This window comes from Syngnathus acus, chromosome 15 (assembly GCF_901709675.1).
Source record: "Syngnathus acus chromosome 15, fSynAcu1.2, whole genome shotgun sequence".
NCBI classification, from domain to species: domain Eukaryota; kingdom Metazoa; phylum Chordata; class Actinopteri; order Syngnathiformes; family Syngnathidae; genus Syngnathus; species Syngnathus acus.
In genome coordinates this window covers 4,070,733-4,097,855 of record NC_051100.1, presented here as the reverse complement: position 1 = coordinate 4,097,855, position 27,123 = coordinate 4,070,733, and the positions used below count along the sequence as shown (strand labels likewise).

At 42.9% G+C, this 27,123-nt stretch overlaps 1 protein-coding gene across 2 annotated transcripts in view; it reads right to left on the bottom strand.

The window, feature by feature from the left end:
* Positions 1 to 5,850: 5,850 nt before the first annotated feature.
* sorcs3b (sortilin related VPS10 domain containing receptor 3b) overlaps positions 5,851 to 27,123 on the bottom strand; it is a 35,165-nt gene continuing 13,892 nt past the window's right edge. For both annotated transcript variants that reach the window (XM_037271992.1, XM_037271991.1), the window contains exons 2-27: positions 26,936 to 27,003; positions 24,201 to 24,300; positions 23,321 to 23,479; positions 23,152 to 23,225; positions 22,725 to 22,789; positions 22,023 to 22,141; positions 19,433 to 19,522; positions 19,061 to 19,240; positions 18,821 to 18,967; positions 17,501 to 17,603; positions 16,686 to 16,762; positions 16,506 to 16,597; positions 15,476 to 15,583; positions 15,063 to 15,180; positions 14,728 to 14,861; positions 14,160 to 14,273; positions 13,878 to 14,049; positions 11,122 to 11,308; positions 10,707 to 10,840; positions 10,364 to 10,487; positions 10,073 to 10,185; positions 9,297 to 9,431; positions 9,037 to 9,136; positions 8,135 to 8,240; positions 7,878 to 8,038; positions 5,851 to 6,285 (exon numbers count right to left, since the gene is read on the bottom strand). In XM_037271992.1, coding sequence (XP_037127887.1) covers positions 6,221 to 6,285; positions 7,878 to 8,038; positions 8,135 to 8,240; positions 9,037 to 9,136; positions 9,297 to 9,431; positions 10,073 to 10,185; positions 10,364 to 10,487; positions 10,707 to 10,840; positions 11,122 to 11,308; positions 13,878 to 14,049; positions 14,160 to 14,273; positions 14,728 to 14,861; positions 15,063 to 15,180; positions 15,476 to 15,583; positions 16,506 to 16,597; positions 16,686 to 16,762; positions 17,501 to 17,603; positions 18,821 to 18,967; positions 19,061 to 19,240; positions 19,433 to 19,522; positions 22,023 to 22,141; positions 22,725 to 22,789; positions 23,152 to 23,225; positions 23,321 to 23,476 — 2,874 coding nt within the window. In that variant the 5' untranslated portion in view covers positions 23,477 to 23,479; positions 24,201 to 24,300; positions 26,936 to 27,003 and the 3' untranslated portion in view covers positions 5,851 to 6,220. The remainder of the gene's footprint in view (positions 6,286 to 7,877; positions 8,039 to 8,134; positions 8,241 to 9,036; positions 9,137 to 9,296; positions 9,432 to 10,072; positions 10,186 to 10,363; positions 10,488 to 10,706; positions 10,841 to 11,121; positions 11,309 to 13,877; positions 14,050 to 14,159; positions 14,274 to 14,727; positions 14,862 to 15,062; positions 15,181 to 15,475; positions 15,584 to 16,505; positions 16,598 to 16,685; positions 16,763 to 17,500; positions 17,604 to 18,820; positions 18,968 to 19,060; positions 19,241 to 19,432; positions 19,523 to 22,022; positions 22,142 to 22,724; positions 22,790 to 23,151; positions 23,226 to 23,320; positions 23,480 to 24,200; positions 24,301 to 26,935; positions 27,004 to 27,123) is intronic.

The window sequence follows — 27,123 nt, the reverse complement described above, 5'->3', positions numbered from 1 at the left end:
GTTTTCCAAGTGACCCTCGTTAAGCGCAGGTGCGTGAAAAGTTTTAGCTCCTTTCACGTTCCGCAGGAGCTAAAACTTTTCACGCAGGTGCACTTAACGAGCGAATCATACAGACACTCCATTAGGTACACCGCCATTTTCAAGTGTACTTAATAACAGGCCACTTTATTAGGGAGATATCATGGACAAAGGTCACAGGTGTCAAGCTCTAGTCCTCGGGGCCGCATTCCAACATGTTTTCCAAGTGACCCTCGTTAAGCGCAGGTGCGTGAAAAGTTTTAGCTCCTTTCACGTTCCGCAGGAGCTAAAACTTTTCACGCACCTGCGCATAACGAGGGGATCACGCGGACACTCCATTAGGTACACCGCCATTTTCAAGTGTACCTAATAACAGGCCACTTTATTAGGGAAATATCATGGTCAAAGATCACAGGTGTCAAGCTCTAGTCCTCGGGGCCGCGTTCCAACATGTTTTCCAAGTGACCCTCGTTAAGCGCAGGTGCGTGAAAAGTTTTAGCTCCTTTCACGTTCCGCAGGAGCTAAAACTTTTCACGCACCTGCGCTTAACGAGGGGATCACACGGACACTCCATTAGGTACACCGCCATTTTCAAGTGTACCTAATAACAGGCCACTTTATTAGGGAAATATCATGGACAAAGGTCACAGGTGTCAAGCTCTAGTCCTCGGGGCCGCGTTCCAACATGTTTTCCAAGTGACCCTCGTTAAGCGCAGGTGCGTGAAAAGTTTTAGCTCCTTTCACGTTCCGCAGGAGCTAAAACTTTTCACGCACCTGCGCTTAACGAGGGGATCACACGGACACTCCATTAGGTACACCGCCATTTTCAAGTGTACCTAATAACAGGCCACTTTATTAGGGAAATAGCATGGTCAAAGATCACAGGTGTCAAGCTCTAGTCCTCGGGGCCGCGTTCCAACATGTTTTCCAAGTGACCCTCGTTAAGCGCAGGTGCGTGAAAAGTTTTAGCTCCTTTCACGTTCCGCAGGAGCTAAAACTTTTCACGCAGGTGCACTTAACGAGCGAATCACACAGACACTCCATTAGGTACACCGCCATTTTCAAGTGTACTTAATAACAGGCCACTTTATTAGGGAAATATCATGGACAAAGGTCACAGGTGTCAAGCTCTAGTCCTCGGGGCCGCGTTCCAACATGTTTTCCAAGTGACCCTCGTTAAGCGCAGGTGCGTGAAAAGTTTTAGCTCTTTTCACGTTCCGCAGGAGCTAAAACTTTTCACGCACCTGCGCTTAACGAGGGGATCACACGGACACTCCATTAGGTACACCGCCATTTTCAAGTGTACCTAATAACAGGCCACTTTATTAGGGAAATAGCATGGTCAAAGATCACAGGTGTCAAGCTCTAGTCCTCGGGGCCGCGTTCCAACATGTTTTCCAAGTGACCCTCGTTAAGCGCAGGTGCGTGAAAAGTTTTAGCTCCTTTCACGTTCCGCAGGAGCTAAAACTTTTCACACAGGTGCACTTAACGAGCGAATCACACAGACACTCCATTAGGTACACCGCCATTTTCAAGTGTACTTATAACAGGCCACTTTATTAGGGAAATATCATGGACAAAGGTCACAGGTGTCAAGCTCTAGTCCTCGGGGCCGCGTTCCAACATGTTTTCCAAGTGACCCTCGTTAAGCGCAGGTGCGTGAAAAGTTTTAGCTCCTTTCACGTTCCGCAGGAGCTAAAACTTTTCACGCAGGTGCACTTAACGAGCGAATCACACAGACACTCCATTAGGTACACCGCCATTTTCAAGTGTACTTAATAACAGGCCACTTTATTAGGGAAATATCATGGACAAAGGTCACAGGTGTCAAGCTCTAGTCCTCGGGGCCGCGTTCCAACATGTTTTCCAAGTGACCCTCGTTAAGCGCAGGTGCGTGAAAAGTTTTAGCTCTTTTCACGTTCCGCAGGAGCTAAAACTTTTCACGCACCTGCGCTTAACGAGGGGATCACACGGACACTCCATTAGGTACACCGCCATTTTCAAGTGTACCTAATAACAGGCCACTTTATTAGGGAAATAGCATGGTCAAAGATCACAGGTGTCAAGCTCTAGTCCTCGGGGCCGCGTTCCAACATGTTTTCCAAGTGACCCTCGTTAAGCGCAGGTGCGTGAAAAGTTTTAGCTCCTTTCACGTTCCGCAGGAGCTAAAACTTTTCACGCAGGTGCACTTAACGAGCGAATCACACAGACACTCCATTAGGTACACCGCCATTTTCAAGTGTACTTATAACAGGCCACTTTATTAGGGAAATATCATGGACAAAGGTCACAGGTGTCAAGCTCTAGTCCTCGGGGCCGCGTTCCAACATGTTTTCCAAGTGACCCTCGTTAAGCGCAGGTGCGTGAAAAGTTTTAGCTCCTTTCACGTTCCGCAGGAGCTAAAACTTTTCACGCAGGTGCACTTAACGAGCGAATCACACAGACACTCCATTAGGTACACCGCCATTTTCAAGTGTACTTAATAGGCCACTTTATTAGGGAAATATCATGGTCAAAGGTCACAGGTGTCAAGCTTTAGTCCTCGGGGCCGCATTCCAACATGTTTTCCAAGATTCCCTCGTACATACCTAATATCCTTTTAGAATTGGAACCTCACTTTGTATAAGTGGACGCATATGCAAACAATTCATTTATTCATTTTTCATTCATTTATTTTTTTTACCTCGTGTAGTGTCCCTATTGAAGTGTCCTACTGGATTCCACCCGCCCCCTAGGTAGTGGGCGTGATCCATTGGTTTGCTCCGCCAACTTGGGGTGGGGCCACCTTATGTATTTACACATAAATACTTGCATTTGTTTGCAAAGCGAGGTTCCAATTCTAAAAGTACTCGTGCCTGGGATCGAACCAAGGTCTTTCCGAGCAAGAGCGCGTGTCACTAACCAGTCGGCTATTGCGACTTGGATGCCTGTGGCCGTCTGCACTCTTTTGTACTAGTCATGTGCATTCCAGTTCTAAGGTGAACTGAATCTTTAGAATCGGTTCGCTCAAAAGAGTTGTTAAAAAGAATCGTTCACTAAATCGTTCGCTACACTTTATGTATTGATTTTTTTTTTTACCTACCTATTTAAGTGTCCATGAGGTGTACCTAATCACAGGCCACTTCATTAGGGAAAAAGCTTAAGCGAAAGTGAAGTGCCACACCCGCCCTCACCCCCACCTCCTGATTGGCTGTTTGATCTGTGACGTCTTTCAGACACTCCATTAGGTACACCGCCATTTTCAGGTGTAGCTAATAACTTTATGCATTTGTTGTACGTGTCAGGAATGTGCATTTGAAAAATAAACACAAGGAATAAAACACCAGTCAAGTTTTAACAGGTTTTAATGTTTATTAAAATAATAATAATAAAAGTAAATTTCAAACCAGCAATCTAATGTGAAATTGCAGTAGATATAATGGATAATATTTAGGCGTATATATGCATACACGTTATTTAAAAACTACTATAAGTGTTATAAAATCAAGATTACCCAACGAGAAGCATAATCTCCCCGTTGTTGCATAACGGCGCATCCCTTCATGCAATAAAGTTAGCCTTTAGCTTGGTGAAAACAAAGCATAAAAGAAGGAGTGTTTCAGTGAGTGGTTCTTTCCTTGGCAAATCGTAAATCTACATTCTGGCTTACATAGTTCACGCCAGGAGGGAGACGCAACACGTTCACTGACTGATCCGTTGATGCACGGGAAGGAAGGCAGTTCACCCATTGCCTCGTTCGCGAACGGGAAAGTCAGGATTCGTTCCCTCACTGATCCGTTCTCGCGAAGAACTGGAAATGCAAATCACTCACAGACTCGTCCACTCGTTCAGTTCGTGAACGGGAAATGCAATTCACGACTCGTTCGTGAACTGGAAGTTACGTCATTTTCTTCTTCGTTTTGTTTTACGGCAAGGTGGCACCAGCTTCAATGCGCATTACCGACACCTACTGGTTGAAATCATTCGAACTGAAAAAAGAATCACTTCCTAAAGTGATTCGTGCACTCTCGTTCACTGAAAGGATTCCTTCCTTTGAACGAATCGTTCACTCACGAGCCAACACTACCACTGACTCTCCCGCTGCGCGACAAATTAATTATCCCGTTCCCCGGGAAGAAAGTCTGCGAGTCGCACCTTGAATGACTAATGTCCCGCGCACAATAAGCCGTAGCAATCGCCCGGCGCCACAATGCGGAATTGATGAGTGTGTTTCCTTTCATCGAGTGCGACATTACGGCGGCCGAGCATCCATTAGCGATTGTTGTCGCCGTTCAATGAGATTGCACTCTGCCAGCACATCTCCAAGCAGTTAGAGGGACAGAGAGAGCAAGGGTGTCTACGAGAAGGCTCCCAGGGCGCACAAGGCAAACGGGAGTGATGAAGATCGGTGTGAGATGTTTAAAGTGCCAAGACGACAAAAGGCTGCAGGGCAATTCGGTGTGGGAGTTAATTTAGCCTTTTTGACGTGAGGAAAATATTTTGAGGAATCGTGGAGGGGAAGTCAAATGTGTTTTTTTTCATCTGAAATATAAAGGATAGACCTGAATTTAGATGCAAAATTTGAGTCTAATTAGATGACTAAACAGAGTTGACGTTGAGTGCTGTAATATTCAAGTCATATCATTCAGATGCTTCTAGCAGGAAATTACACAAGAAAGTAGCACTTTAAAGAGCTCATCAAAAGTTTTCTTCAGCTGGAAGTGGGGCCTTTGATAAGGAGGAAGGAATTATGAACAGTTCAAAATAGCAGTCAGGTTTAGTACAACACCTTCAGGTTGCTGCTAGTAAGCAAACAAAGAGACAAGTCATTATTTAACAAACCAAAAACATTTCAACATGTTTTTCGATCTTCACATCATCTCATGAGGCGATATTGACAAAGCAATTATGGATCTGGAGAGTCCTCATCATGACCTTTACTTTGAGGTGTGACTTGATGTGGTTTGTTACAAATAAATTTTTGACATTATTATTGCTGAACCATGTCATCTCATTGACAAAAACAATGACATATCTAAATAGCTCTCATCAGTTGCAGAATAGAGGGAAATAAAACAGTGCCATATAAAAATACATTTATTCTGAACGTTTTCAAAATGTACTCACAGTAAGAAAAAGGACAAACACAAAAAGTCATCAGTAATAATTAGAGATCATGCACGTTGCTTGGCCATTGCACAAGTGGACTATAGAACAAGGTGTTTCATTAATGTTTATTTCATGTGCCAAGAAAGCTTTAAAATCACTACGACAGAGAACAATTGCTCACCCTAATATACTCTTAAATATATTTTATATATTTTTTTACAATTAATTAGGGCATGCTAATGTAGTGTAAAAATGCTGACAGTAGTTGATTAGTGAGACATTGGACATGGAAACAATGAATGAGTTCAAATGAAGTTTTGAGATTTACATTCCTTCTTTTGATTTTATGTACACTTGTCGAGTTACAAAATGTCTGCAGATTCAGCTCTCAAGCTGTTTTGTCATTATGTTTGTTCAGCTTAGCTATGCTCCACGTGTGTTGAAGCTACACTTGGCCTCAAAGTGCCTTCGGGCTCACATTGGTGAATTATTCGTTGACAGAAAACTGCTATCAAACATTAATTGAATAGTATAGCTGGTTTACGAAAATCTGTTTTGCTATGTTAGCAGCCAATCGTTAGACATCGGTTTATTATTTGGTTGAAGATTTTGATGTTTAAATATTCAATGCTTGATTCTCTTATGCTTTATGTGTTTGGGATAAACAGTTAAACAGTTGGAAGTGAACACATTTTGCCTCTTAATTTAAAAACAGGGAGCTGGCGTCTTAGACAAAAACTTTCCGTAAAACATAACAAACAGGGGTTCACTGTCATGTGCGTTTTTCGCCCAATAATTATTTTAATTTTACTATATTTGTTAGCCCTAACCCTAAGCACATCTAAAGATTTTTTTCTAAATACTTTTTCCCACTAAATACCTTGTTTCCCTGAAATACTTTCTACAGTCTCGCCTGGCATATGAATCCTTATCCTTAAGTACTGTAAAGTTGTTACTCAACTCTATTTGTTGGAAGTGTGAAAACATGACTCGAAACGATTGCGACTATCAGCATGAAGGAACTATTATCAAAAAGAGAAGCCGACAAAGCACACAATTGCAGCACAATTGAAACACAACATTGTGTACTTACTGGGTTACAGTGTGTGTGTCTTTAGACGTTTGTACAGTTTGGATATTCCCTCGTTACAATTCTGTCCATATTCCTCCCCATCGATCCTGAAAAGAAGGAAGACAAATAATTACGCAACAGTCATTACAGGTGACGCTCACAACTTCTCCCCCGCACATCAAGACGAGAAATGGAAACGGAGAGGGGGCGTGGCCTATCGAAAGCGCTAGTCGCTGAAAGCGAGCCCATGAGGTCGGGGGGATAAATGTAAGTGAGGCTGTTGGGATTGTGCAGACGCAGGCGCATTTGAAAGGTGAAACTTGACAATCTCGCAGTAGTGAGCACACTTAAGGTCAAGATGAAGATTTATAAAGTGACTGTAATAATAGCGTATAAAATAAAAAGCACAAAGATAGTCACGCCAGAGTAGGGGGGGGAAAAAAACATGAAACATGCGAGTACATACTAAACAAAAATAATTACAGATCTACCGAGCTCCTCATCCTAACCTTTAGTTTGAGGTGTGACTTGATGTGGTTTGTCATGAGGATATTTCTGTCCTTGATTGTGTTTGGATGCTGATTTAATAAATGAAAAAAAAGAGTGAAAATGCCAATGAATTTAATTTTTTAAATATAATTTTTTTACAAATTAAATGCCATTTAAAAAAATATTTACTATTACTTTTTAAATACATTCCAACACTTGAAATCCACCTGTTTCTTGTGGATGACAGCAATAAAGGAAGCACTTTTAATGTCTGAGCTATTAATCGTCTGGTAATCCGAGGGGCGACCCTGCAACCGCGTGAGCCGATGATGGATCTGACGCTCCTGGCACACCTGATTGGAAACACTTCCATCTCAAAAGCAGACAAAGTGAGACTTGAGGGATTTAATGAAAAGAAAAGAAAAAAAGAAAATTAAATGTCTTTCACCCTGCGAGCCTGGGGAAAAAAATAAATAAAAATCTCGTCAACAACAGTCGCTTGGTTTCACTTTGGCGACCGCTTGGAAAGAAAGAAGCAGCACTACAAAAGGTGTGAAGAAAAAAAATAATCTGCAGCCTTCATGTCATGTGAGAGGAATGAAATGAATCCCTCTGTCAATCAAAAGTAAGCATTGCTAAGATTTTTTTTTTTTAATGTATTGGATCTCATTAGGGGGCAGCATGATGCTTATGCCTAGCACGTCTGCCTCAGTGGTGAGAGCACCCAAGCTTCCTTCCCCTTTTTTCTTCTTAGTCATTCTCGCGAGCTGCTTTTCCATGTCCGTGCCATTTCAATTTTTTTTTCCTTATTTTGATGTTGAACTATAAAATATGTAGACTTTTTATCTTTTTGGTGTACATAGTGTGCATAAGAACTGATTTCAATTTTCTTTCCTATTAAACATGTAATGAATATTGAAATTATTATTTTTTTTTTAAATCCCACCTTGGTTATTGTTTAACTGCTGTCAGGATTACAAGGGTCAAATTTCAAACGTTTGAGCACCCCTGCTTGAGAGTCAGCAGGTGTACTTTGTGAGCGAGCACGCTTTGACTAAATGACAGTCGTAAAGCCTTTTGCGGCGACAGCTTCACTCGAAATCCCATATTAACGTGTCACAAACGTTCCCGCACTGCATTTCACGCTGTCACGTCGGTGTCCACGCTGTCGTTTGCCAAGTGATGGCGTTTCGAGAGAAAACAGGTGTACCTCGTTTCCTGGCGTCCAGCTGCTTTTCCGTGAAGTCCTTCTCCGAGGGAAAGTCGGCGAGGTTGACTTTGGACATGTCGTCCTTCTGACTGACCGTGCTGATCATCTCGGGTTCCTTCTCCCGACTGTCCTCCGTCTCCACGTGGATCCAAGGGATTTTCCTTTTTTGGACGGGCACAGAGCAGGACGACCGTGAGAGGATTTGACGATAAAGGAGATGAGGATGAGATTTCCAGATTTGTGGTGGGGGGGCTTACCTTTTGAACTTGTAAATGAAGAAGGCCGCTAAGCCCACAAACACCACGCAGATCATCACCAACATGGCCGACCCGCTGTGGAGGGTGCTGGAATCCACTAGCGGCGCTAGAGAATAGATTTAAAATAAGTATTTTTTTACATTTATTCAATAATATTGTGCAGATGGGCAGAAATAATTAGAAACATCTTCATGGCAAATTTAAAAAAAATATATTTTACAACTTTTAATTTTATGATTGTAATATTTTATTTATATTGTCTTTTAAATACATTTAGCCCTTTCCCTATCTGCTTTTCTCCGCTGGCTGCTGTGAGGGAGTACCATCGATTATTCCAGCATTGCTTGAAGATGCAGCAATATCTTCACAACACAAACATGAGATTGATGGTGTTCTAACGACGACAAAACTTTCAAAAACGGATGCATCAACTCATCACATCTGTCACTCTGGGCCGGACACCACTTGACCTCCTCGGGGTGCAAAAGGAACATCTCGGCTGTCCGCAGGCTTTCCCCGGGGTCCGTCATGTTGCACTGTCATGGCTTTTTAAATGCTGACGTGCGATATTCAAAGTTTGTCCCCCTCCTCTTGCTCTTCTTAAGGAAGGACTATGAAGCGTGACCTTTTGGGGATCATCTTAAAAGGCGATGCAGGCCTTTGAACGGCGACACAAATGAAGACAGATCCATCGGCGGATGAAAAGGGTAAAGCCACATAGGACCTCGTTCACGTGCTTTCGCGATATGCTAACGACAACGCGACCTCGGCGGTCTCGAACGCCTTTCCGTCCATCACGTCATCGATCGACGACTTATAAGAAAGAAAGAGGTGCGCGGTGATGCGCACGTTGTGTCGGCTGAAAGTCGAGTATGCGGACGTGCCGTCAGAGAGCCACGTACCCAAAGTTTGCTGAGTGATGTAGACGCTGACGCGAGTGCCAACCTTCAACTCAAAGTGGACCAGGCCTTGGTTGAGGAGGCTGACAAAAATGTCAGATATCTGTTTAGAAACATAAAAAAAAAAAAAAAGTGAAGCACTGTGAGTGGCACTAATATATTTATATATATATATTTTTTTTATTTATTTATTTTATAATATAATATATATTAACATATATAAAATATATATAATGATAATATATATATGTTCCTCCTCCTACCGTCTGCAGTTCCTCCCGCGTTTGCCTCTTGTGCTCATTTGGCGTGAGCACATCGGGCAGGATGAAGAGCTCCGCCGTGGTTGGAAGTCCAGGAGACAAAGACACCAGCAACTGACTGGTGGGAACGCCAGCAACCTGACAACAAAAAATGACGTCATTTATTTTGCACTTTGAATCCCAAAACCTCCAAACTGCGAGGCAGACGCGCGATCCACTTATTTTGTGGCCAATAGTCTCAAAAAGAAAAATCTCTGTTTAATCTTTTCGATTTGATGTTTTCTGCAGCCCATTGGACAGCAAACAAGTTTAGCCTCTGGCGGACAATTACTGTTGTCGCACTGGTTTGTTTTTGCTGCCTCGGTCTATTTGATCAAAGTTGTCTGCTTACTGAATTATGCATTTTTGTGGTTCGACAAAGTCGCAAAAACTTCCTCTTGCACCTCTTCCACAGCATTTTCATCCATCCGTCTCTTCTGGGCTCAAATCCTCCTTTTGGCTAGCTTGTCAAGTTGACTTTCCGCATTTTTCCTCTCATCAGTTTCACTCGGTAAAAGCTGGCTGGTACACAACTTGCCGGCCATTGAAATGTACCCAACGTCTGCTTGCTGTCATCACAAATAAAGTAAGAAAAGAAGCCTTCCAAAAAACAGGCAAGATCTCCGTCACAGCCCATGAAACATGCCGAGCGCTGTAGCGATGGTGCACATGACCATGAAAGACTAATGACCCAGGGAGGTACGGCTGGTCCGGCGAGTCGCGGTTGGGAGTTGACGTACCTGTGACAGGGCTGTCTGCACCACGCGGCCTATGTCCTCCCGCCACTCGCGGATGTCAGGATTGTGCTCGTCAAGCGTCGGGGAAAAAGACAGCAGCAGCGACCTGAAAAACTCTAGCAAACAAAAACAAACCATTTGTTTTCACCGGCAGTATTTGACTCATTTTCCCAAAACTTGGAGTTAATTGGCATCAAGATTTTCCGTGTTTGCTCGCTGTGACATTTCATCCACGTCGGCGAGCAGACCACATGTCTTGCATATTCATGTCACCAATTAAAGTTGCACGTTAACCTTTAACGGTGATATCCCTGGAATCCTGCAGCACCGTGCTTCCAGAAGCCACCTGGACCGTGACCTTATTTGTTCCCTCCTTCTGGAACGTGTACGAGATACTCCCATCCAGCGTTATAATAGGCTGCGTTAGAAACGAGACAACAGAAAGACAATAACACATCCAGGGGCGGAGCTATGTGGAGGGCCAGGGGTGACCATGATCACCTGCTGATTGGGGTAACCTTTGTCTGAGGCTTTGAAAAAATACAAAAATATATAATCCCCAAACATCACGACAAAGGGAGGCGGTGCGGCTGAACACGGGCCGAATGTATTTGCAGAAAGAGGCGGAGCTTGTCACCTCTGAGCTGTTGGCGATCCACCAGAAGAAAGTCAACGTCCTGATGTGACTCGGCCAAACCACCGCTGTGAGATTGGTCTCCTTGCCCCTGGAGGCCACCAGAGGAACTGAAAGGTACACACGCTCAACTGGACCTGTGGTAGCAACACATATGCAAATTAGGGTCCGGGTTAGTATTATATATTATTCCAGTGAATAGTATTCAGTCATACGTATTTGTAATCGTGAGTCTCCCGCACTCATTTATTTATTATTTGTAACATCAAATAACATGGCGCCTTCCACTACAGGTCCCAAACCTGCCCCAGTCTACCATCTCACAGAACACCGGAGCTACTTCCCAAGTCTGAAAAGTACTCCATGAATAAGTGAAAAGCAGAAGAGACAACGTGTGAGTATTTGATTTTTGGCGTACTGGTGATGTGCAGATAGAGCACACAGCTGTCGGATCCCAGGCTGTTCTCGGCCGCCGCCGTCACGCGGTAAATCCCCGTGGCTCGGTAGGCGTGCTGGATGCCGTCGTCGGCCCGGCTCAGGTTGGAGTAAGTGATCCGGATGCCGTCGCCGAAGTCGAGCTGGACGCTGGTCCTCGGCGAGTCTCCCTGAGGAGGGGGCGGGGAGGGGTTGCAACACCTGTCAGCCTTGTAATGGAGCACGTCCAAGCGCTGCGCCGCTAAAGTGCTCGGCCCGAGTCGTCTCTTCAGGTGTGTCACAAAGGCTTTGTCGCTGCTAACACACACACGATGACAGGCAATCGAGTCAGAAAATACAACTCGAAATGGCTTGGAGTATTTTCCAAGTATCTCTAGGCTTTATTATTCGCTGCTGTCTTTTACGGTTAAATCAGCAGCAGCAAGGAAATATTTTCCCGTTTGCCCCCTCAGAGTATCGGAAGTAATTAAAATTGCAAACAGAGCTGAACGGGCCCTGGAACCACCTGATCAAAGTAAAATCTCATCCAATGAAATCAAAGTCAAAATCTTGGCAATTGCGTGTCAACCATCTGTCTGGTGTACCTGCTTCCAGTTGTGGCTCATTTACGTGTGCAACAAAATTTGGAGTGTGCCCAAAAGGCTGCTTGTTCAACAAACAGTTTTGTGTGGATCTAATTTATTCTAAGGCTGTAGCATTTTTAAAAAAAAATGAAAATATGTTGTGATTGTGAGACAATATGCAATTACTTTTTCCCATATTTTTTTATTTATATATTTTTTTGATAAACAAATGAATGATGTCAATTTCAATTCAATTAATTGTTCAGTAGTATTTTTCTTTCAGAACTTATTCTATTTAGTGACTGGCGAATCCCTGAAATGATCATCATCAAACTTTGCCGACCTGCTCATCCCACATTAGATGATGGCAGAGGTGGAAAGCGCTTGGCAGTTGAGTGTCAATCATCCGTCAAATCATCTGCCCAGCTTCTATTTTGGGCTAGCTTGGGTGAAATATAGAGTTGGAATTTGTCAAAATATGAGCCCCGCAGTTTGGTCAAATTGTTGCTTCCAACCAAAATGGCAGACTTCCTCTTCAATTTCACACTAAATACAAAGAAAATTCTCCAACAAAAAACTAATTTCAATAAAGGGCAGAAAAAAAGGGCCATTCATTGATCAGAACATGATTCCAAGAGGGCCTTGGCAAACCCTACAGCTCCAACCCTAATAATATTCTCTTTAATAAATTAATCAAATATATAAATAAATAAATAGGGACGTTTCACTCCCGCCTAAGTATCTTGGTAATATTCGCACACTTGAACAGTGAACAAAAACAAAGGAGAAAAAAAAAAAAGATCGCCAGATCTGTGCTGCAAGGAAAATATCCCAGAAAATAAAATTATTAAATAAAAATCAAAACGCTGAATGCGGTCACAAGGAAGAACCCGTTGTCTGCCACCAGATGCGTTTCCACAAGAGGCCAAACAAAGGCTTGCTCACAACACCACAACATTAATCATTAGTCGTCGTCACAGAAGCAATAGTTACATCACTTTGTTAATTATAATTTAGTAGGTCTTCACATGCTTGAAAATCGAATAAAAGATGCTTTTTAGGGTTTCTTACCCACAAAACAGATATTTAGAAATCATTTTTTGTATATTTCCAAGTGTGGGTTCTTGAGATTTTTTTTGTGGCTCTAGTTATTTTAGACAAGCCTACCAAATTTCATGTTGCGCTGTGATGCTGCCGAAATTTTCAAAGTGAAAAGGAAACAAAGCAATTTCACACCGCATGCTCCGGCTCCTTACTCTTACTTTCAGACAAAATATAATCAATGGCTGCTAAAAAGATCCCTAATGTTTATTCATGATAGACAAAGCCGCATGGCGTTACCATGTGTATGGGTGTTTTTTCACTTTAATTACACATCATCAATCCACGCCGACCTTCACCGAGATAATGACTACAACTTGCCTTTTCCCTCTCATTTATAGTAAATGCTTGGAGGGAGTGAACTTTGATGAAGACAAGATTTATTGTGGAGTGCTCAAACGTGACAGCATTCATCTTCTTCACGTAAACGTTCAAGAGTCCTAATTGGGCACATATGGGAAATCAAATAGCAGCAGCCCGATGTCAGCAAAAACACAGGTGCGCTATGAATGGACCGATGACGTTGCTGTGTGTATTTAGATGTCATTTTACTAGTTGTACAAGTTACTTGACCTGATTAACTCAAAGCACCTCATCCCGAGCTGCGCTGTGCATAAGGCTAATTAGCGATGCTAATCTGAGATTCTAATTTGCTTGCACTTGATAATTAGAACTTGTCAACAGGCATAACGAACCGGGCAAACATGAGACATCATACTTACACTATATGTTACTTCTAGCGCCCCCTAGGCTGGATTTTTGCATTACAACAACATAGTCCAAGAGAGCCAACATTTCTTTTTTTGCTTTGAAAGATTTTTGAAAGAGGTTACTGTCACCTTGTAAAATCTTAAATGCATATTCTATTATTGAAGTGTTTGTGCTTCGTATTTTACGTCAGGCACCACAACATATATATTTAATTTTAAAAACTTGGTTCGTTAAATACTAAAAAATAGAGCTAGACGTGAGAGGAGCATTATGTCCTCTAGTCGTGACTAAGGTAAAAAAAAATTTTTTTTATTATTATTATTTTTTTACAAAACAAGGAAAATTGTGTCAAACGGCAACTTACGTCTTGGAGATGAACCATGAACGTCACGTTGCTTCCGGCACGGGCGCTGAGCTCGCCGCTGCCGGTGGTCAAGCGAAGGCCTCGGGGCGGTCTGGAGCGACAACCCTGTCGTCTTGGCGAGTACACGTTCCTTCCGACCTCTTTGCAGTTATTGGACAGAACCTTGCGATACCTAAGAAAGCAAACCGATGACAATGACGATTAACCTGTGCTGAATTCGTGTCTCACTTCCAATTATTTTTTATTTATTTTTTGATGGACTTGATGTAAGGGAACACTGACCCGGTGCTGTTGAGGAAACTCTGGCCCGCGCTGCAACTTTTGGCCGCGCCATTTGGATCAAACCAAAAAGCGGGGGAGCACTTCCCATCGGTGCGACGTTCAAAGCCGTAGTCGCTGCGCACGGATACAAAAAAAAAAAAAAAAGCAGGACGACTTTTACAAAGCCTGCTAAAAAACCTAAACATCACGAGGAAGATTTTATAATTGTTTCATAGCGGCATATTTTAACGCCATAAATAGCGACAAGATTGTCAGACAAGCCCGATCAAACAGAATTTCTGACAGACATTTAAAATTAATTGGGTAATTCATTATTAATTGTATTCTAATAAGCTATTTGCAAATCGCAGCGGAGCGACAAAAAGTTCTCACTATAATTAGAGTCAAAAAAAGCGGTCATATTTGCGACTCTTGGAACCTGATACTGTATTAATGCATGCAAAAGGATCTGCGCGTCTTTAATTAATGTCTACTTGATAAGCGAGTCGCTTTGCAAACATGTCAGCGAAGCAATTAGCGCTAACTTTGGGAGATTGCAAGCATTTCATGGGGGCGAACAAGCAGTCACCATTCGAAGTCGTAGGCGGTGCACTGGCATGACTCTGATGAATAGATCCTGGAGTAATCCTGGGACAACATGCAGCGGTTTCCGGGCCGACGCTTCATGAAAATCTGCTTCTCACCCATCACGCACAGCTCACCCTTCAATAAAAACACATCAAAAGGTGTCGACAGTGTCATAACAAAAACAAGTGCAGGCTGGCGGCTCTGCGAGAGGGAGGGCTACAGTGCTGTGGGAGTGGCCACAATTGACTTTAGTAATTATGACCCAAGCGTCCCCAAAATGCTGCTGCTCGACTCCTAGCAGGAGTTTGTTAATGTCTCAAGTCTTGCTGTTGTTACCTTGTTGTGCAGGGACCATGTCTGGTAGTCTCCATCCATGCATCGCTGACTGAATAGACCCTTGTAGTCGATTTTCATCAGCTGCCACTCTGACCGATGGCTGAAGTGTCCAAAGAAACTGCGGGATGATGTGAAAAATGTATTTAAAATGGGGAGAATCGTTTCATAACTGTTGGATCATAACTGTTTTTGGTTGTTTCTTCCTCACATGAAATGTTAGCCTGGCCACTTGTTGCTAGGCAGAGTTCAGGAGGCCAGAATAAAATGAAATAAAGTACATTTATCTAATAAGGCGTTCATTTTTTGCTCTCTGTGGTTATATCAACATTTATTGGTGATTCTCAAGAAAGCTAGGCCTGCGCTAGCTAAAGTGAGGTTGTTTGTTTACACTGGCGCAAGTTTCCGTTGCTTACGTGATAATGTGATTGTCGGATTCCGACTCCATCAGGACTCCGTCCACGTAGAGAGGCGCCAGGGAGAAAGTGTGACGGTCCCACTTCTTGCCTTCGTCTAGACTGATCCTTCATGTGACACAATAGAGTGCGACGTTTAGGAGCACAACATCAAACAACAAGAGAAATGAGGGGGGGGGGGGGACGTGCAAGATGATCAACGCTTTTTTTGTTTGGTATCAAACAAATGAAGCACTTGGGAAGCTGCTCAAGGTGAGAACATTTCAGGACAGTCAAAAACTAAAGGATAAATGTTCCTCCCGCGTATAAGTGACAAAACGCCCGCAAAGGGAGATATGACTCAGGTTGTAGCAGTGGAAATAGATTTGGGCCGTCCTGGAAATCACCTCTTGAGCAGCTTAATCACTTTTGACAAGGGGGCGGGCGTGCGCCAGAGTAGACGACGTTACAAAGCTGCCGCAATGTGAGCGACTGAGGAGGCCGTTCCTAACGTCCCATTTCCACCTTCTTGGACGTCAGATTTACATAAAAACACTCAGGGCGTCGCATCCTAGCGCGGGCAGCTGCCTCTTACTGAATTGTCACTGCTGGAAATGATTGCGACAGTTGAGGAGCAGCAAAATGGAAAGTATTTATTCCGTATCCTCCATGTCCGGTTGAAGTGTGAGAAGACCATTTTTCCTCACTCAAAGACAATCAAGGACATAAATGGAACAACTAGGCCGCACTAGTAGAAGTAGTTATTGTATTTATTTTGTTTTTTTTATTATTTCATTTTAGTTTTTCCTTTCGAATGACTACTCTTGCATTGATGGATGGGGGAGAGCGGTGCCCCCGCGGCCACCCCTTTAGCTCCGCCAGTGCTCTAGTTGCATTGTATTACAAAAAGTGTACCTTAAGCGAGATATCAAGGACACGGAATGTCCTGTACAATGGGGCTAAACTAATTATCTAGCCCAAAAGAATGAAAAAAAAAAAACTTTCCGCGCCGGCAATTTTTGTCATCCTGTTGAGTAATAGCCGTACGCACCACAAGTGTCGAATCGGCGTGGGCGAGTGCAGCACGGCCAGCAAAGCCCCGCCGTTGTCCAGGAACCAAATGTTGTGCTCTTCATCAAAGATCTACACATAAAGAAGGCAAAACAATAGTTGTGTTAATGACATATACTTATTCTTTCAACGTTGCGTGCATTTGCGTGCGCACGCCCACCTGTCGCCAGCTATTTCCTGCATCAGACGTTATGAACATGCCAAGGTTGGCGGAGGACAATTCCGTTCCGATATTGCCTAGTTGAAAGTAGGGGGGGAGGGGGGAGACACGATATACTGAAATGCAGCATCAACTGATAAAATAGTGAATTATTTGGTGAGTTTTTGTACGTCCTCATTCCCCAACAGAGGACACATTAATGCAACTTTAGAATGTCAACGGAGATTTAAGCTCGAAGGCAAAATGAGGCGGCGTGGTATTGCGTTAAAAAAAAAAAAAGCTTTCTAAAGAACATTCACATTGTATTAAATGAAAGAAAAGTATAAACAAAAAATAACCCAATACAAATCGATTCAAATAAAATGTATTGCATAGTCAAGTTAAAAACTTAAATGTGACATGGTAAAGGGAAATAACACTTATGACTATCATTGTCATCAGCATTAAAAAAAAAAAAGACGAAGAACGATGTGTAATTCATACTTAAATCAAAATGTGGATTTTAATGAAGGTAATGGGAACAGGATCATACAGTGGACCCATCACAAACTTGTGATTTTTATATTTCAAATACTTTAACATTTAAAAAATATGCTTTTTGATATTTTGTCTAATATATATTATTTATTCATCATGATTTTGAAGGGTTCAAAAAAAGTGCTTTTCCCCCCTAGTGCTTTTATGACAGGCGTCAATTACGTAACTTTTGTCCCTGGTGAATAGTGGACGTCCAATGTAAATCAAAATCAGCAGACAGGAAAACATATTTGATCAAATATGACACAAAGATAAATAGCAAGAAGAAAATAGCCAACCTGTGGCAACAATGATTCCCGGCACCGACTTTTTGCTAGTGATGGGTCCGGACGTGTAGGGATTCTCCGACATCTCCAGATGAAGATGCAGTGAACAAAAAGGCTGTCAACAAAAGCAATAAGATTAACAATAGTGTCACATCACCTGCGGATGTAATTATGTATCATTTTTCAGCAATTAACCGGAAGCGGCCGTGCCTTCATCAGCAGAGAGAAGAAACAAAAGCCACGTTTGTTGCCCCCCCCAGAAAAAAAACAATGAGGAAATACAGGCCATTTAATTTTTCAGTTTTTTTTTTTTTAAATGCAAAGAAGCGTGTAATTAAAGTCTCTGGATGTGACGCTAAGAAACGGAAAATCATTTCCACTCCTTATGTAGCATATTGGAAAACATCAATAGGGCCACTGAGGTGAAGGCAGGCTGTGCAGGGGAGCGGGCCAGGGGTCAGGGGTCAGTATTGAGGTCATTGCTGCAACAAAGTGAAATGTGAAATATAGCTCTGGGTGAAATTCAATACACAACATATTTCATGGAGAATCCTGTAACCAACCACGACACAAATGAAATACATAAAAAAAAACAACGTATCTGTCGTCCGCTGGATCAGTTGCACTCCATTGGGTGTGCTTTAGCCAGCAATTTAGCATCATTAATGGTCAAATTAATGGCATGCTGTTGTTGGCTTGTTAACCGAAACACTAACGTTAGGCGAATAATGGGCTGTGGTGCTAACGAAGCTAATGACGCTTAGCAAAAAGGTCAACTGGGAAAAAAAAAAAGTGCACTTTTTGGTCCACAAGCAAAAATAAAAAAAATCAATTTGTTGGGTTCTTCTGATGGGCTACAATTAATTTTGTTTAGTGTGGAGATTCCACAATACCACATGACCAAGCAGTTGAAGACGACATGAGGAGAAAAAAAAAAAAAATCAAACATACGGTGTCAGTAAGGAAATAAGTTGCATATATCAGCTGATGACTCGGTGGCAACACATCTATTCTTCGTAATATAATTCAGTGTAATCTAACATTCATTAGCCTGGCGCAACTGCATTCGGTGAATTGAAGTCACCCGGGTTAATGGAAAGTCTGCCCCCCCCCAGAAACAAGCCCTAATGACACGGTGTGACTTACACGGATAATAAAACCATTCCAGCGCCCGAGCTTCCCCGTTGGTCTTAGAGGGAGGCTGGTGGCAGTGAAGCCAAAGCGCCCGCCCGCCCGCCGCGGCAAATTTGGGCCGTAAATCAAAAAGCATCTAGAGCGCATCCCACGAGGGCGAAACGTGCGACGTGAACGAGTGCATCGTGCTGGGCTCACCGTCACGCAGTGGATGCTGTTCCCGGCCACGTCGGTGGCGGGCGCCGGCAGCAGGGCCCACGTTTGACCTTTATTGTAGGTGATGAACGTTTTGACGCGGTGGTCCACCAGCTTGTTGGCCAGATACATGCCGTTGATCCCCTCCACCTGGACACGACCGTACATTCGGAAAAATTGTTGTATGAATCTCCTTTAAAAATTCTAAGCATCAAGAATAAAATAATCAAGCAAAGTGACAACCTTGTAGAAGTCGACCAGCAGGTTTCCAGTGGGTCCCCTGGTGGTCCTGAGATTTTCCAGCGAGAGGCTGAAGTAGACCCCGGGCGAGTCGGAGATGTACAGGCTGTACGTGTGGTTCTGGTTCCACTCTTGGACTGCAGCAAACACTTGCTTCTCATCTGTGCTAATGATATGCATGTCCTGTGCATAGCGATGGGATAGCATTAGCCGTGTTAGCTTGGTAACATTCCAAAGCGCTAATTGATGTATTTAAATTCAGTTCAGTGATTTCATTTCAGCTTGAAGGAACAACTGATTGATTTTTTTTTTGTATTAGGTGGCCATCTAACACAAGACATGATTAGAGCGGAAGTGTTTCTTATCGACACTTACCTTGGGCAGACAATATTTGGGCAACTGCATGCGTCTGAACGGTTCTCTCATGTAGGATACAAAGTAGCTGGCCCGTCCAGTCTTGGTCACCTTGAAAATAAAAAGGCATGAAAGAAAAGATCAAATAACCTCTTGGGAAAGAAGATGTTGTTGCAGCTTGGGGAAGCCCCACGATGTCAGATATCAATTTTTTTCATTCTTGACATTTAACATTTGAGTGGGATGCCATTTCAGATGCAGTCAGTGGACACGCCCACAACAGCTTGATTTTTTCCCCCCTGAGTTTTGAAGACTTATTTGATGTATTTGAGTTTTTTTTTTATTCAAATTTGGCAGGATTATTAGGAACACCGTGCTCTGTGGGATTTATTGGTTAAGTCGTTTATTTTCACTTCACGGAACCTTTAAGACACATGGCAACGCTTATAATACGGCAACCCAGAAATAAATGCAGAATATATATAATTGAAGCTTTTTTTTAAGGAATCTTTTTCTTGTCTGTAAATTCTCAGAATGCGACAAAGCCCCCCGAGAAGAATTCCACTGTTAAAATTTCTGCCTAACAAAGGCGAGGGTGCAACGTGAGGACGATCTCGTCGAGGAAAGTGACAAACCCCGTCGCCAAAGCGCGACGAGGGTTGCAAAAAATGCACCTTTGAGACGTGCAGGTTTGACAGTTAGAGTGGTGGAAGAAGTCGCTGGAAAGGCGAAACAAGACGCCGATGCTTTCAAGGTGTCAATAACAACTGGGGCAACTGTAGCGTTGCTAAACTTTTGACAGCGACGCAATTCATGTCTTCACTGGGTAACCTGACATAACATGAACACAACTTTGGATCTATAGAGGCTGTCTGAAAAATAAAAAAATAGAAATGGGACAGGAGGCTTTGTTTTGTCTCAAAACATACGCGAGAGAACTTTCAGGCAGCCGCGAAACAAGGGCGCCGAGCGGAAGACGTCTCCTGGAGGAGGTGTACTGTATTTTTGTTTTGCAATTTAGGACTGCCTCTCCAAATATTTCCACACGGTATCAAAAGCGAGGCGAAAATGGCAAGCACAACACAATGGCTCATCATTATCTCAATTAGTCCCAAGCTAAGTGGCGCTGAAAATGATGTTGACTTTATCTACAGCGTGTCTGGAGGACCTTAATGCACTCGCACTTTTCCCATCCACTTAGAGGGAGGCCCTGGCCAACGGCGGCCCTGCTTGCTTATTTTCCAATCAAGTAGAAGGATGGTGTTTGTCCCCCCTACACACTACATTAGGGCTCTAATGGAATAATCTATCGAAAATCAATGAGTTGCCTTTTCTCAGGCCACATATTTGAGGATGTTGCACTCGAGCGTTCTTTCTCTTCCCGCGGGAGCGTGCAGGTGTTGAAGACTGCTTCTTTGGTTGTAGCCTCAATCGATAACCTCATTACTCTTTGTCAAGTTAAATTCAAACACCCCCCCCCCCTTCCGCCGGCAATGAAAGTCACAGGAAAGTCGTCGTGCGGCGTATGGCGTCGCCTTGGCAATTTCATCTGGGCTAAATGCAATTTTATCGAATGAGCGTTTCTGAAACTCGCCGTGGTTGTATTTATTTATTTATTTACTCCCAGTCTTATGATGCAGACATTCCAATCAAGTCTGCGAATGAAGTGAAACTGGGTCAGCGCTCAAAACAGTCGTCGTTTCCTGCGACATCATTTTAAATTAAAAGATTACATCTGCGGCCAGATAAATAAATAATAATATGACAATACCATACAATTCTATTCAATTATTGAAAGAGCGAATGTCTCGTAACGGAGCGTAAACGCCAAATTTTGCCCCCCCCCCCCCTCTTCAGAATCAGACTCTCTAAATAGAGCAATTTAACAGTTTGTTTAACCAACGGAGCACGATACCGCGCAAATCGAATTCAAAGTTAACGAACGAAAAACAAAGTCAGCAATCGGCCGACAGGGATAAAGAATAGGTGACAAACGCGACAAAGTCACTTGGGAATATTTTTCCGGAAAAAGTTCCAAGGAAGTTTTTTGTTACCACGACGATGAGCGAATGAACAGTTTTTCATCTTCAAGAAGATGAACCTAAACTCGCTTAAAGACTAGAAAAGTATAAACTGCCCTTGCCACCTAAAAAAATAAAAAAAAATAAAAAAAAAATCAGCAAAACTGTGAATTCCATTGTCTCATGTATTCAGCGTAACATGCGCGAGTGAACGCATCAAGCCCGCAAACAGGAGGGTGGAAATCAATGAGAGCGGAGGTCATCTGGAAAATTTAATTCTAATAATGGCCCTGACGGCTGCTGTCTAATTGGAGTCAAACGTTAACTGAATGGCATTAAGGACACGGCATGCTTTATTCACCGCTTCTTTCTCACTTTTGTGTGTGGAAACACGCTCTGCCTTGGTGATGAGTTGAAACATAATCAAAAGGCAGAGAAGGGAACAGGTGTGTTTCGGGAAGCCATTATGAGGATTTTGATGGAAAAGCATGAATTGGATGAAGAGCGGAAGGAAAAAAGAGGAGCGGCGGGGAGTAAAGATGACCTCGGAGTGTGATAAAAAGGGCAAAGTAATTGATCGTCACGCAGACCTGAGTGAAAACGTATTCATCTTGCACGACCAGCGAATTGGTGTCCACGTGTCCCGGGAAGAGGTACTGCCTGTTGGCCTCCGTGCAGCGCTGGGCTCTGCACTTCACGTACTGAGCACCTGCGAGATGATGCCAAAGGAAATCAATCAGGAGTAAATTACGAATGTTTCGCCTCAAGTCGCGCTTGTATGCACAGGAGATGTTACAGAATTCAACGATTTGCAAAAAAAAACACACATTTGAAATGTTACAGCACTGTAGCTAGTGGTTAGCGTCGTTTCCTCGCAGTTCAAAGGCACGCGGCTAAAAGCTCCTCCCGCTTTTCAAATATTTATATGTTAGCTTCATTTAAGACAACATTTTCTGGAAGCACTTTCAGTGCCGGTTCTGCAGTGGATGTTAATTAAAAAGCTCAGCACACAGTGAACAATGCAGCAGTGACTCCCACAATAAACATTGATGCCACATGTGGCTTGTGAGCATTACCTGCCCAATGAAGACAAAGCTTGCGACTGCGCATTAAAGCGCCGTGCGGCTTTGAAAGGGCGACACGCCGGGGGACGATTTAAGTCGAAAAAAAAAACATCTAGCAACGGACAAAGAACAAGTCCCCCCTCCCCTCCCATACTTCAGGGAGCGCATCGTGAAGAAGCGGGCTAGCTACATCGCTCCGAATAAAAAGCCTCAACGTGCGCCACTCACGGCCTTCGGCGATCCGCGTCTCGATGTGGACCACGTCCGACTCTCTGTCCAGCCCCATTACGGCCCTGGCGGGAAGTAAGAGAAGATGGAGAGTCTCGTAATTGCGCAATCTCAAAGCCATAAAAACATGTTGTTGCAACCACTAAATGAGCACCGATTACATCTCCATTCAGTAAAGCCGGAAACAAACAAGGCAAAAGGAGAAAAAACAGAAGGTGACCAAAGCACAGAATTGACCTGTTTCAAATGGCTGCGCAAAAAAAAAAAAAAAACATGCATTGAAGGTACACTTGTACCTTATTACCATGTGCATGGATTAAATTGGCACTCAAACAATGCACTTGAGTGACAACATGGCAAACAAAAAGCAAAACACACTATATGAAACGCAAAATCCTAAAGCTGCCACACGTGTGTCTGATCCTACCAGTAGAATCGACCCGGCATCACGTTGTCGTGCACGAGCTGCCACCTCTTCCCGAAGTCCACGGAGCTGTACAGCTGCGAGATAATAGCGGCGGTTACAACAACGGCCAAGTAAATAGCCGGCGGCCCCCGCCGCAATCAAGCGTGACAATCGGCGCAAATTCGCCCACCTTGCTATCGTGGCTGTAGGCCAGGATCCAGTTCTCCTGCGCCGGGTGGAAGAGAAGGCTGAGAACGTTGAAGCTAATGGGATGCTTCTCGAAACTCGCCCCCTCGTCCGAGCTGATCAGAACAGCGCTCTCCACCTCCGGGTCGCTCAGCATCATTATCTGAAGTACAGAGGAGGGAAGCGACATCAGAGCGACAGTTGTCTTACGGCGGTTGAGCTGCTGAGAAGTAGAGAAGGCGTATTCTTTTGCTGTCATTTTGTTTGCTTGATAGCATGAATCATTTTCAAGTGCACCTTGACAATGTGCACCTTGACACGACATCATGAAAAAGAAAAAAAAAAATCACAAATTGTAGATTGCTAATATTGATATCACGACAGTCAGTTAAAAATAGCGAAGATAAACATATTCAATTTAAGATATTCATTCCAAATTATTGTGCTAGCTTAAAAGCATAGTTTCCCAATCATTTTTTAACTCTCTCGCAACAAACAAATAATAATGAATACTGGTCTTAATTCCCATAATTCCTTAATTCTTGATTCCCACTTCCAAGATGGCCACCCTCATGAAAGCAGGCTTCACCAATCATAAAGACTATCAAAGCTGTGCTTTGGCGCTGCTGCATCTGTGTGTTTGTAAGACTCATTGGTATTCATAATAGAGAGATTTGAACTGCAATTTGATAAAAAAAAAAAAAAAAAAGATCCAGAAGAAATAGTCATTACCATGTACTAAATCATTGAGATAAAAATCCCACAGACTTTAGTGCAGTCATAAAACTTAATATCACTCTCAGCCCACTTTTGTTCTCAGGCACCCAATTGTTAAAAAAAAAAAAAAAAAACGACGGAATGGGGAAAACAAAGGATGAGACGACCTTTTGTTTGTTGGTGGGGCACACGTAAAGGTAGCTCAGCACGGTCCTCGAGCCCACTTTGTCATTGAGCTTGGTGTAGGTGCTCCCATAGTCGCTGGACCTGCATACAAAAAACACAAGCTGCGGGTAAATAAACAAGCTCATTTATTTCCAAAACTTGTTCTATTTTCTTGAATATTTATGGAGCCCATGCTACAAGTTTAATTTGTTCAATATATATGCTTGATATATAAAACAATAAAATTGTATCTCAAATATTCTGAGTGTAAAGAATGTAGAATTAGATGTTTATGTTTATTTATTTATGATATTACATATTTTTTTGCTCCAATTCAGGAGATATTGGACTGCTCCAGGAAGGAAACAATTGCAAAGTTGCAGAAATATTCATAATTACTTTCTGTGTGTATATTGTTATACTGTCTGTCTATATGTGTTGCTCCACTCTTTGGTTGTTTTAGTGGTTTTCTCAGTTTTTTTTTGTTTCGCTTGACACTAAACAACCGGAAGTGGCGTTAAACAGTATGAAAATTGATTTCTTGGTTTTCCTTGGTGACATTATGAAAACATTCCATGCAAAAGCTAACAAATGATCTCTCGGGCTTCGCTCTGTCACACACTCCTGTCACTTTTCCATGTCCCTTCCATGTGCATAGGTCCATGACAAGGGTAAATGCGCTTGTCATCCCAATGCTCAACCCCCCCCCCCCCTTCCCCGATGAATCCGCACCATCCGTTCTACCTGAGTGCCCGCAAATATAATTTCCCGACATAATTGGATAGATATCCAAGCAATGCCTGCTATCATTGTCTGTGCATTAATCTGAAGTGTCCCATTTGCTGTTGACATTGTTTTCCAAGACTTAGCCCCTAAACACATTTGTGCGAGTTAAGTGCTGCCTTCAGACGCCACGTCGGAATGACGGAGGGAGACAAAACTATGTGACGATATCGCACCACCGAGTTGATTTAGCAGAAAAGAGGCAGTCGGTTGAAAACGCGGGAGGACTCGTGCGAGTCGCCGCATCGATCCAGATAGCGCCGCCGACTGGCTGGAAGCTATTGTGGCCATCAATCATTCACGCTCTTATCACAGAAATCATGCATGCCCACTTCTTTTCATATCTGTGTTTTTTTTTTCACCTACACCGAGCGCCTTAGGTGCGCAGTAATTTACTTGGAGGTTGCAATGCAGACACCTACGTGATGGAAGAGGCCTCCTGTACTCAAGGGGGGGTGGGGGGCAGTGTAAATCTTTGCAGCGCCTCTAGTGAAACAAATCTTCATTTGAAACTCTATGGACTGATGTGTTTCATAGTGAAATGAGTTCTCGTCATTCTGTGAGAAGGCGGGGGGGGGGGGGGGGGGGAGTGCATATTAAAAGTCTGGATTGAGTTCTGTGGCATTATCCTTGATGAAATGAATTCTTATTTATGAGCCCGACAGGCGCACACACAAAAATGTGCCCTTCGATATAATTGCGGTAGCGCACAATGACTAGTGGTGACGCAATTACTTGTGACAATGGGTGGCTGCAGACAGCAACAGGAAAAAGGTGGTGTGATGTAATACCATTTTGTTTTATTTATTATTTTAGTCAAATGCATGATCATTTTTTTCAGGTAAAACAATGACTTTGAAATTAATGTAGAAATGAATTGCATTTTTTTTTATGGGGGGGCACATTTTTCTTTCCTGCTAAGTCAACCACATGCGCCAAATATTTTTGTTTATATGGAGAGTATAGGATATTACAGCTAAGGTTGGATTGATTTATTATTTTTATGACTGTATTGCATCCATTTTCTGTGGGCAATTGGCTCACACGCACAGCTTGGAGGGAACATTGCTGAGAACTGTTTAAAATTGCATTAAAAAAATATAATGCATAATGTGTTTCTTTTAAATTAATACCCCCGCTGACTGATTAAATCAGCATCATTTGCATTAGAATTACAGAATCCTAATTATAATCATGCAGGGTGTACCTAATGATGTGACTGCTGAGTGCATGGCTTCCATATTAATTAAAATAGTTTGCTCGACTGTTGAGATGTTAGCAGTTTTTTCACCATTTTCTACTCACATTTCAAAATCCTAATTCATTTTTATAATTGAAATGTCAGCAATGTTGCACTTGCATGACTGAAAGGAAATTTGAATGTTTTCTTTTGTGCTTTGTGGAGACAGATGTGTGAGCGCTGCTGGTAGCAGCATGCAAGGCGGTCACACTACGAAGCAGATTTTTTTTTTTTTGTCAGTCCCGTGAGCAAAGTTAATGTGCAAATGGACAAAAAGCCTGCTGCCATCCATCTGCTGCCGCCGTCGCTGCCGCTGCTCCACGCGCACTCCAATTTCAAACGCTTACGACTCCTGACAGATCACGATACTTCAAGAAGTTTATTTACTCAACTGCAGAGAGTATCAGGTGTCTAGCAAAGAGTACAGTTAATTGGAGTAAAACAAAAAAGGCATCCCAAAAAAAATTGCTCACAGATTTACAGTTCGCCACTGAGCAAATTGCTTGGCTTTATTAAAACATATGTCATGTGGGCTTCCTATGTATCTTCATTCTTCATCCTCTAGCGAGCGTGTGCGAGCTATAAATCACAACGGATGGCACACCGATCTATGAATATATTTTCCTTAGCTTTGTGCTTTTGCATGTTTATCGGATTAGAAGCAGCGATGCGCCGTCACCTCGCTGCGCGTCCAAGTGATTCAAGGCAACGTACCTCCACAGAGAGCTCTCGGTAACGGCTCCCAGGTTGAAGTCGTATAGCTTAGTCAGGATGAGGATCACCTGCAACGGAAGAGAGGCATTTTGTTAGTTAGGAGGAAGTCTGCTGACCGTTTTAGTGTGAATCCTCCAACAATGAATTGGAGATTTTGTGCCATCTGTAAAGCTGTAACCAACTTGAGA